At 31.2% G+C, this 11,478-nt stretch overlaps 1 protein-coding gene across 3 annotated transcripts; it reads right to left on the bottom strand.

Moving 5' to 3' along the window:
* Positions 1-2,053: 2,053 nt before the first annotated feature.
* LOC145125963 (uncharacterized) lies at positions 2,054-9,686 on the bottom strand. Of its 3 annotated transcripts, XM_079061375.1 has the most exons (16): positions 9,378-9,686; positions 8,789-9,191; positions 8,525-8,702; positions 8,297-8,436; positions 7,448-8,219; positions 7,267-7,367; positions 7,031-7,175; positions 6,315-6,383; positions 6,157-6,202; positions 5,156-5,230; positions 4,749-5,005; positions 4,107-4,186; positions 3,799-3,934; positions 3,213-3,390; positions 2,449-2,531; positions 2,054-2,345 (listed from the first exon to the last, which is right to left on the bottom strand). In XM_079061375.1, exons 1-16 carry the CDS (start codon positions 9,466-9,468, stop codon positions 2,223-2,225), a joined length of 2,877 nt encoding a protein of 958 aa, XP_078917501.1. In that variant the 5' UTR covers positions 9,469-9,686; the 3' UTR covers positions 2,054-2,222. The 3 variants fall into 3 exon arrangements, with proteins under 3 accessions (XP_078917501.1, XP_078917499.1, XP_078917500.1); XM_079061373.1 differs by having other exon boundaries at positions 4,749-5,230; XM_079061374.1 differs by lacking the exon at positions 6,315-6,383 and having other exon boundaries at positions 4,749-5,230.
* Positions 9,687-11,478: the final 1,792 nt, after the last annotated feature.

The raw sequence follows: 11,478 nt of genomic DNA, 5'->3' as shown, positions 1-11,478 counted from the left end.
TGTACTGTAACCCTAGCACACCTCTACAGTAGCAATTCTCATTGAATTCTTCTGAGGTGGAGCATATTAATCATTCGACACTCGTTTGATTCATCGTGGTGTTTATCGTTTTCTATTACTTGTTATTGTCTTATTGATATCTGTTTGAATCTATCCATCTTAGAGAATATTATTCTCATCATATATATATATATATATATATATATATATATATATATATATATATATATATATATAGAGAGAGAGAGAGAGAGAGAGAGCTTTAACTTCTATACCTATATATAAAATTATGTGGATTTTAAACTATTTTTTGATTTGGGAATTAAAAATTTAATTCATGTAAAGATTTTCTATGATAATAATTCAACTTTAAAACTTGTGTTAACTCCTAATTTTCACGAAAAAAACAAAACATTTTAAAGTTGATGTCCTTTATTTAAGAGAAAAGGTGTCAAAAGGAATTTTGAAAATTGTTAAAATTATTTTAGATGAACAAATGGCTGATATTTTTACAAAGTCTTTGACTTCAAATCAATACAAGTTTTTATGTTTTGAACATGATTAAGTTTCTTTATTTAACTCAATTTTATTCTTAGGGGGGGGGGGGGTTGAGAAGCTATTTACTAGCTTGTTAATATTTGTCAAGAATACATTGAGTCGATAATGATAACTAACTTAGTATGTTTAAGTGCAAGAATATGTTGAGTCAATAATGATAACTAACTTAGTATGTTTAAGTGCATGGTGTAAAGTGTCAAGTAGTAGAGAGTTGATAATGAGCTGTGGGGAAATTATTTTTTGTTGAGAGAGTAGAAACTGCCATAAAGCTAAATAGGAGGACGTGACTCGTGTCTTTAGAAGTTGGAGTTGATAAAGTCACGCAGACCCATCTGGGGTCGGGTTTTGTTCGAATGTTTTATGGGTTTTACCCGCTACTCGATCTACCTTTAACTCATTCAACAAATAGAAGTGTGAGTGTATGTGTATTTCGTTAATTCATTTACTCATCACACACATACATCACTCCATAAACATTTGTATTCTCTCTCATGTTTAGGGTTTGTTCATCTCATACAATTGTTCGGTTTTAGAGAGTTTTAGAGAGTTGTAGTGTTCTTGAGGGAGATATATTGTTGTAGTGAGATTTGTTTTGTATTAATTGTTTTCTAAATCAGTAAAAGAATCTCCTATTATTTTAGTCAACTGAGTAGCTAATAACTTAGCTATAATTTTGTATTGAATTTAAATGAGACTAATCAATTGGTAGACATTAACAAATAACGAATTACCCAATTTAGGTATAAGTGTAAAAAAAAGAGGGATTGCAGTCGTTGAGAATACTACCATAATGAAAAAATTGATGTACTAAACCCAATGTAATTTTCTAATACATTCCAAAAATGTTTGACAAACTGAAAAGAAAAGCCATCGGGTCCAAGGGCCTTGTCACTACATGACGAAATCCCAACTTTAATTTTCTCCAAAGAAAACCGATCCTCCAACATTTGAACTTCACTGAGAGCTCCGATAACTCCTATAACTCCCTTTTCAAAAGCTAAAAAACGTCTTCATAAAAAGAATGAAAAAATAACTAAGTTTCATCTCAATTGGGTCCATGATTCAATATCCATCCAACATCACACATTTAATCAACATTTTCCCTCCCCTTCTATTGGCCATTCCATGAAAAAATTTACTATTTCCGTCACCCTCGATGTCCCATTTTATCTTTGCCTTTTGAGACATATCGCTAGCCTCTACATGTTCCATGTCATCAAGATTTTTAAGGAGATTAAGACATGTCTCAATCTCAAGCTCCAACGCATTCCCATAATCCATCCTCCTATCAATACTGTTAATTTCTTTCAAAATGTCACACTTTAACGTCTTATTTTAACCTCTAATCCGAATCCCATATCACAAGATGACACATACTTATTAAGAACTTTGGAGAAGATGATGAGGATATATAATATCGTCTCTCACAAATGGCGCCAAATGATGCTACATTAGATTGAACATAAAGGTCTCAAGGAGTCATAGAGCCTAAACATGGAGATCTTAATAGTTTGATGTAAGATTATATGAAAGGAGGTGAATGCGTGTGAATTGAATTGTGAAACGTCTATACAAATTCTAACTACACTTTTTTTTTTTTTTTTGTACAATTAAATGTAAATTTCTAAACAATAAACATTATCAAAACTTTGCATTAAAACCTACTACACTCCTTGACCTTTTTGCTTCTCATGAACATTTGATATAATCTCTTGAAGCTCTGGAAAAACCGTTATGAGTACAAGTTCAAGTAAACCATACGCAAGTTGCTTCAAACATACGGCAGACTGCATTTTTAATAATAATAAAAAAAATTCTTTACACTCTTCGTTTTTTTTTTTTTTTTAATATTTAATAATGAAAAAGAATAGTGTTTATTTAATTAATTACCTGGAGAAAATAATACACATCTTTAGCACAACGCTTGTATTGCTTACGTCCAATCAAGCTCACCAATGTAGTAGGCGCACCCTCTAAAAAATATTATTATATTTGCTAATAAATATAAAACCAAATAATAGAAAAGCCATTATATTTTGGGAAATTTTGTGGTTTAAATTTTAAGTTTAACCACTTGTATTTTTTATTTTCCTTTTAAACCATAAAAGTTTTATACATTTTTATTTTCTTTCAAATTAACCAATTTGACCGGATATAACATGTCAAATTGGTTAATTTGGAAAAATGTAAGAAGCTTTTATAATTTGATTGCTCAAAATATAATTTTTTTTTTGACAAAATTGCAAAAATGGTCCCTATGGTTTGTCATTTCCTGTGACTAAGGTCCAAACGTTTGAAAAATTACAAATATGTTCCTTTTCAACTAGTTTTATCGTGAATTTGGTCCTTGGAAAACTTGAAATGTCTATTTTAACCCTTTTAGTTTATTTTTCCCTTTATTTTTAATTGTTTTTACCATTTTTGTTAATAAAAAAATAAAAATAAAGGGAAAAAGAAATTAAAAGGGTAAATTAAACATTTCAAGTTTTCCAGGGACCAAATTCATGATAAAACTAGCTGAAAAGGACCATATCTGCAATTTTTCAAACGTGTGGACCTTAGTCATAGAAAATAACAAACCACAGGACCATTTTTGCAATTTTGTCTTTTCTTAACAAATGAAAAGAAAATGAAAAAAATAAATAAATACTCACTAAATATCATCTTTTTGATATCGCTAGCTCTTCGGGCAGCCTCAAGTTGCTCCTCAAATGACCCTTGTTTATTAGCCTTGCTGCCCGATGGTGCTCGGGCAGCTCCTTCATTTGTTTGAGAAGAATCCAATTGACTTGACTTTACTTTTAGAAAAAACGTGCCTTCGGGCCACAGAATCTTTAACATATTTAAGATTTTAGTTTTTTTTTTAATTACAAATTGTAATTTTATTAATCCTCTCTAATAAATAAATGTTTTTTTTGCCACTTGTCAATCTCTCATGCGTTTGACACTTGTCATTTTGTGGTATATTTGAAATAAATATCATCCACTTGTCAATTTCTGGTTTGTTTCAATTTTTAAAATTAAAGTCATATATTTATATATGTAAAGTATTAAATATAATATATATGAAATTAAATTGCAATGAATAGGTTTCTTCTTTTCTTATTTTAAAGTTTTACATTAAAAAACATTTACTTCTTACATTTTAATGTTTAATTTTTTTTTAAATTAACCCGTATAATATACGGGTCTCACACCTAGTTAAATATATATGAATCATTAAAGTTATTAAAAACTTACATCTTGGATCCAACGGATGCCTTGAGCAACAATGTCATCTCTCCTAAGCAATTGAATTTGTCTCAACAGCCAATCATCGATAGCATCTTCCATCATTAGTTGCAAAATTTGCTTTGACATCCAAAAAACCTGTCGTCTGTATAAACAAATATGATTTTTTAAGATTTTGTAACTAAATTACCGTTTTACCCTTACACTAGTGTAAAGGTAAAAAATGGTCATTTCTAATTCATTGGTTCTTGTCGAAGATATTAAATCAACAAAACATTTTTTTTTTTTGCTAAAAAAATAAGACGAAAATAACTAACCTCAACCAGCCTCTTCGGTTGAGTTGAAATATCTTGTCTACCAAATTTAGCAAAGGAACACTTACATTAGGTGGGGACCACTGTAAAAAAATAATATAAAAGTCAAAAACAAAATAATTGCTTCACATACAGATTTTACAATAATTTAGTATTTTAGCAGTTTTGGTCCTTATGTACAAAATAAATTACAAAATCAGTCCCTGTAATTTACAGAAAACATCCCTGTGCAGATTGTTTTTACAGAAATGGTCCATGTGTTTAAGACTTTCATACGTTAGCAGATTTGGTCCCTGTATAGAAAATAAATTACAAAAACTGTGCCTTTAGTTTACAGTAAAGGTCACTGTGTGAATATTTTTTTTACAGAAACAGTCCATATGTTTATAAAATTTGCAGACTACGTTTAATAATATTACAAAAATAGTCCCTACCTAATAGAAAATTTGAAAATTACCCCCTCCCCCCGGCAATATATTGCCATGTTTTGTCCCTACACTTTGGCCACAGGACTTGTGTATATTTGCAAGTTTGCTCCCTACACTTTTGTACTTACTAATTAAAGCTAAGATTTATCTATAATATAGAGATAAATCAATAAATCATAATCCGAATATAAAAATTTAGAATATATATTTAATTTACCTCTGCTGGCATACCAAGTGGATCTTCTTTAGAACTTGAAGGAAAATTTGCAGCCATGGTCAACACTTCAGATCTGACCTCTGAACTATTTTTCTTTTCCAAAACCAAAATTTTATTCTGTTCATCATTTTTATTAACAATTTTGGGTGAAAGTCCTGATTTAAAATTGACCTCATTGTCCAAATAGCCCCCGTAAACTTGTCCCATTGATTCCATTTCCTCATTGTTAATAATTGTCTTATTATCTTTTTCACCTTCTTCATAATCAGAAACAATGTTATTGTTATTGTTTCCCATATCAAAAATAGGTTGCTTTAATGGTGAATCATTTGCTTCATTTGTGTTCCATGTCATGTTTCTGTTTGCACTTGAAAAAGAAGAAGAAGAAAATTCAGAAGGGGACCCACCCGGGCCCACGGATTTTCGCATTCTTCCACCTTTGAATTGGCGTACAATGTCATCCACAGCATCATCCACGTTGACTGTTGTTGACCAAATAAATAATAATAATAATAATCAAATAATTTGAAAAATTGACCTATTGGTTTGAATTATGATGACATGGCGGAAGTAAACAAGTTTTTATGCCATGTCATTGTCCACATGTAGTATATTGATGATTTTGAAAATTTTCTTTATATAAACACTATAAATTATCAAATTTGTTACTACTTTTTTGTAATAGAATCAAAAGGGTGTGTAAAAAAACAAAAAGTATTATGATGTAATAAAAAATAGGGTTAATCTCATAAAAGATCTTATATTTTGTGTTTTTTCCGGATTAAACCTCGAACTTTATTTCTTTTCCTGAAAAAGACCTTGTATTTTTTCATTTTTTTTGAAAAAACCTTCAACTTTGTCTTTTTTTTTTTCCGAAAAAAACCCTCAACCTTTTAAATGCTTCCAAATAAACCCTCAACTTTTTTAGTTTTTCTCGAAAAAACCCTCGCATATTACAATTTTTTTGGAAAAAATGACTAAAAGGGTCAGATCGGAAAAAATGAAAAATACAAGGTCTTTTTCAGGCAAAAAATAAAGTTGAGGTTTAATCCGGAAAAACACAAAATATAGGGTCTTTTTTGAGATTAACTCTAAAAAAAGTTGTAAAATGTGAGGTTTTTTTTAGGAAAAACTAAAAAATTTGAGGATTTATTTGGAAACATTTAGAAGGTTAAAGGTTTTTTTCGGAAAAAAAGACAAAGTTGAGGGGTTTTTTTTTTCGGAAAAAATGAAAAAAATATAAGGTCTTTTTCATGAAAAAAATAAAGATGAGGTTTAATCCGGAAAAAAACACAAAATATAAGGTTTTTTATGAGATTAACCCTAAAAAATAATTTGAAAGTAGTGCTTCTTGTTTGTTTTTTGGACTGAATGAAGTGTATGAAATATAGATAAAAATTAAACATACCTGCTAAGGCTCTCACTGCAGAGGATGACCTTCCAAAAGAGTAACTCTGTGGTGTGTTAATAATATACTTTAAAAATACTAATTTTGAATATATATATATATATATATATATATATATATATATATATATATAGAGAGAGAGAGAGAGAGAGAGAGACTTTTGAAGACATGCTCAAGAAGTCCCATACTTCATGTTGCTCAGCGATATTAGCAATAGACAAAAGTTCCTTCAAAACAACAATTTTTTTTTCATATATAAAATTGACATATCATGATTTATAACTAATACTTTATTATTATTTTTTTTTCAATCAAAGCATAAAAGTTTCAGATTTTTTCAAAATGAACCTTTTTCACAGGTGATTTTCCAAATTAACCAATTTGATATAACATGTCAAAATGGTTAAATTGGAAAAATGTTTGTAACTTTTATGGTTTGATTGGAAAAATATAAGAGTTAGTCTCAAAAAAACCTTATATTTTATGTTTTTTCTGGATTAAACCTCAAATTTATTTTTTGCCCGAAAAAGACCTTGCATTTTTTTCCGAAAAAGCCCTCAACTTTGTATTTTTTTCCGAAAAAAAACCTCAACCTTCTAAATACTTCCAAATAAACCCTCAACTTTTTTGATTTTTCTCGAAAAACCCTCAAATTTTACAATTTTTTTTGGCGAAAAATGACTAAAAGGGCCAACTCGGAAAAAACGAAAAAATACAAGGTCTTTTTCAGGCAAAAAATAAAATTGAGGTTTAATCCGGAAAAAACACAAAATATAAGGTCTTTTTTGAGATTAACCCAAAATATATAAAGTATAAGTTGTTAAACATCAAAATTGGTCAGAATATAATGATTTTTTTCGATATAAATTCATACTTTGAGATATTTATCAAGCTGTATACATCGTTGGTGAACAAATGCATCTTCTGTGCTAGATGAGAATATTCTTTTAGGAGGCAAATGTAATGTGTAATTGGGAATGTCCTTAAGATGTCTGTGTAATCTTTCAAAATTCCTGTATCTGTTGATAAAATGGAAAAAATACTAAATACAAATATTTGATACAATAAGTAGGAAATTTAAATGGTAGTTAAAGAGATTAGTAATAACACCTTCTTTTCACAAACCAAGTTTTGTTATCAGCATCTGTCACTGCAATTGAATACACTGCAAAGGATTTTGAGTCAATATTCTCAAAGAATGCTCCTAAAACCTGTAGAATCAAATGAATTTTGTTATAAAATAAAGGGTTTTATAAAAATATAAAATAAGAATAAAGGAGAATAATCTTACCCGACACCTAAGCTTTGGAACATACCCTTCAGTTCTTATCACTTTATTATCAGAAGCAATATTATCAACACTTTGTACATCATTATCTCTTCCAGGATTCACACTATAGAACTCTGGGATAATAGTTCCAGTTCCTCCAACTTGAATTGGAGATGCAGTTTCACTCAAAGTTTGAATGTTTGACTCAGATGCACTATTTAATCTCTTCAACTTCCCATCACTTCCAAAATCAAAATTTATATTGTCATCAACTAAAGATAACCGAGTTGGTGTTGTCTTGTTTTGTCCAACATCAAGATTTTGGTCTCTTTGTTGATCAAATCCTGTATCAAGATTAGAATTCTCATTGATTCCACCTTTTATGATACCAGAAGCAGAATTCTTTTGAGATTTCTTCATATAGTTTCTTCCTTTAGTCCACATGTTTTCAAGATTCTCTGGTTGAAGAACTTCTGTCCTTCTTTGGGTTGCTGCTTCAAGAACACGGGCCCAATCAGAAGTCCGTGTAGGCATTGAGTCATCTTGGATGGGCCCACTAGCCATGGTAGCAGATGGGTTTACAGTTGTAGAAGATTCCTTTTGGATGTTAGAAGTAGATGGTGTTTTCTCTAACTTTTGACTAGAAGAAGACCCACTGTTTGACTCTGGACCTTTTTCATTAACAGAAGGTTGATTCTGGGGTTGAACAGTTACATTAGATTGATCATCAGCTGTTTCTTTCTCTCCCTTATTGGTAGCAAGAAAAATACCCTCAATCAACTCATTGATACGCCTGTTGAAAAATTTAAATTACAAGTTGAAAATGTGGAGAAATAGAAATTAGAAAGAGTATGATTCTTGAAAACTCACCCAGGGCTTGCGAATCTCATTACAGGTTCCATTACTAAGCAGGTTAAAAGCTCTCGTGTAATGCATCGAACTAAAGGGCATTGAGCTTCTCGTGGTCTAAGAACAGCAGCCAAAAGTGCTCCCATAATCCGCTTAAGAAACTACAAGATAAGAATCATAAATCAGAAAGGATTCATAAAAGATCAATGAAGATGGTGATAATCTTACATCAGAACTCTCATCTCACACCTTGTACTCACTCTCGGGAGATATCAAAGCTGGATGAAGCTCCTTTGAAGCCATGAGATGGTGTTTTAACCTTTCATCTCTTTCTTCAGAAGATAGTGTCACCATAACCTCCCTCCCAATAGAAGCTTGGTTTTTCCTGAAAAGCTCTAGGTGATCCCCTACTAGGTCAACTACATCCCTGAAACAATCACAATATAAATATATCCCAATTGATTCAAGTTTCAAGTTAATTGGATACTGAGAAAGGATTCTAGATGTACAAACCTTGTTAGCATGTCAACAAGGTTTATGTCTTTGACTCTCATGGAAATTTCAGCAAGAATATCCATGATAATAGCATGTATGAGCTGTGGAGCTTCCTTGTCAGGTGTTATATCTGAATACCAGAGATCAACAACAAATTCTTGTAAAATCTTGTTAGTAAAATCTTCCATGGCAGCCTCAACTACTGGAGAATCAATCTTCCGTTTCCATTTAGGTGGAGGAGGCAAGGTGTTGAGACGAGAATCATTCACAGACAATTGTTTTTTCTCCAAGTGTGCTAGATATGAATGTCGCCGTGATTTCCTGATCTTCCAATGGAAATCCACTTCGGTTATTAAAATGTGAACGCCTGATACCAGAAGAATTGCTATAGGAACATTCATCCACATCGATTTACTGGTGTCTGTAACAATTAAACCATTAATTAATCAGCGTTCAGATGCAGTTTTAGAAATTAACAATTGACGCAATACGTTCGCTAACGCTGAATTATCACAAATTCATACAATAACACATCCTAATTTGAAATAAAATCAACAAAACAGGAAAAAATTTACATGATCTAAAAAAAAAAACTGAAGAAACTTACGGGTTAAAAAGTACGTAACAGCGAAAATACAAATAGCCCACCATACAGTACGAAGCTTTGCTTCTTCGATCAGATCCTGTAATGTTTCCATAATGTTGGTTGGTATTAAACCCTAATGCTCGATTGAGAACATGGTTCGTTAATCGTTATGAAACAAATAGTAGATTGTGATGAATCTGAATTGTAATGAGGTTGAAGCGAAAATGATTCGATTGGGGGGCATGATCTCATCGAACTCGAAATCCAAAATTTTGGGATCATGAAAACGAGAGTTTGTGGGATTTCTTGTGGCGACGTTGCTGTAGCCGTTTGGTTTCATCCGCCGTGGAAGAGGGAGACCGGGATACAGTTATTGAGAGATCCACGTGTCACTCAGAATATCCATCTTGGAAAAAGACAAATAAAAGTAACGAAATTATTTTCTTTATGTTTTTAAGTAAAAAAGAAGTAAACATTTGGTTTGCAGATTGTTTTGAAATGTTTTAGAATTTATAGATATTATGTAATTTATTGGTTTTGGATTTTAAATGAATTAGTTTAAAAAATTAAGATGAAATTTAGTTTTAATAATCTTTTAAATATATGATAAATTACAAATTTATTCATTGCCAACTTAGGTACATGACATTTAAAAAAGAAAGACGTAAAACATAAAGTCTAGTGAGATATAGAGATTTTACATAGAGATAAAATCGAATTTCAAATTTTATAAAATATAAAATTGTCTAACATACTTCAAATTTAAGATAATTTTTTCATGACAGTATGTAAATACAATATAATGGGGAAAATGACTCTTTAGGGTAACTAACTGTTGCGTTTGTTTTCATTTGGTCCCTTTCATTTTTTTTGTACTCAATATACCATCGAACTTGTTGTTTGTGTTCACCATAACCCTTTTGACCGGCTTTTGACCTGTGATAGCCGGGCAAAGGGTTATGGTGAACACAAACAACAAGTTCGATGGTATATTGAGTATAAAAAAAGGAAATGGACCAAATGAGAACAAACTCAACAGTTGGTTACCCTTTTGAGTCATTTTCCCCGAAAAGTTAAATGAAATTAAAGTTGCAAAATTATCAAAGACTGCAACCTTCTTTGGCCATAACGTATATGAAAAGCGTTTTGAAGGGGTAACTTCGTTAAAACAAGGTCTATGATATTCTTACTGTGGTTAGCTGTCAACACCTTTCTGCAAAAAGATATGACTGTGTATGAGAGGTATATTTATCAGCATAAACGTTTGCCACAAGGTAAATTATGGTGATGTGTCTGCAAAAGCTGCATGATATTGTACATATTGATGTTGTATCTTATCCTATGAATTCGATCTTAAAGCTAAGTAAACTAAAAAATCACAGCACTTGTGATTCCACTCGTTTGTAGACTTGTCTAGAATACATGATACGATAAATCATTTGATTGGAAAAGTAAATGTAGTCATTAAATGCACCTGCTTAGTCAAGATTCCCCTAATAAGTATTCAAGTGCATGACAAAGTTGTACATGTATGAATAATGTTATTTCGTGAGTTATGTTTTGAAGAGAAGCAAGAATGAATCTCATAAAGTCATTAATATCAGCAGGAGATGACGTGAGATTTGTTGTAAATGAGTAAAGGGAAAATGAATCAGGAGGGTAACCAACTATTGCATTTGTTCTCATTTGGTCACTTTCCTTTTTTTATGTACTAAATATACCATCGAACTTGTTGTTTGTGTTCACCATAACCCTTTGACCGGCTATCACAGGTCAAAAGCCGGTCAAAAGGGTTATGGTGAACACAAACAACAAGTTCGATAGTATATTGAGTACAAAAAAAGGAAATGGACCAAATGAAAACAAACGCAACAGTTAGTTACCCTAAAGAGTCATTTTCCCCAATATAATGCATGAACTCAAACACTTGACATCGAGTAATCTTATTCCCTATCAAAAGGCTCTTTGCTTGTCCTTGTTAGTTTATTATCTTAAGAAACATCTAAGTTTATAATGATATTAGTGTCATAGACCATTTATTTGACTCTTTGCAATCACATTCTATATATATACAAGCACATTAAGCAATCTTTCCATCGATTCTTACAAGTTTGAAGCGGAA

The sequence above is a fragment of the Lactuca virosa genome, chromosome 7 (assembly GCF_052849685.1).
Source record: "Lactuca virosa cultivar CGN04683 chromosome 7, Lactuca_virosa_CGN04683_v6, whole genome shotgun sequence".
NCBI classification, from domain to species: Eukaryota; Viridiplantae; Streptophyta; class Magnoliopsida; order Asterales; family Asteraceae; genus Lactuca; species Lactuca virosa.
The sequence above is the reverse complement of the archived record's forward strand: the minus strand, read 5'-3'. Positions and strand labels throughout refer to the sequence as shown.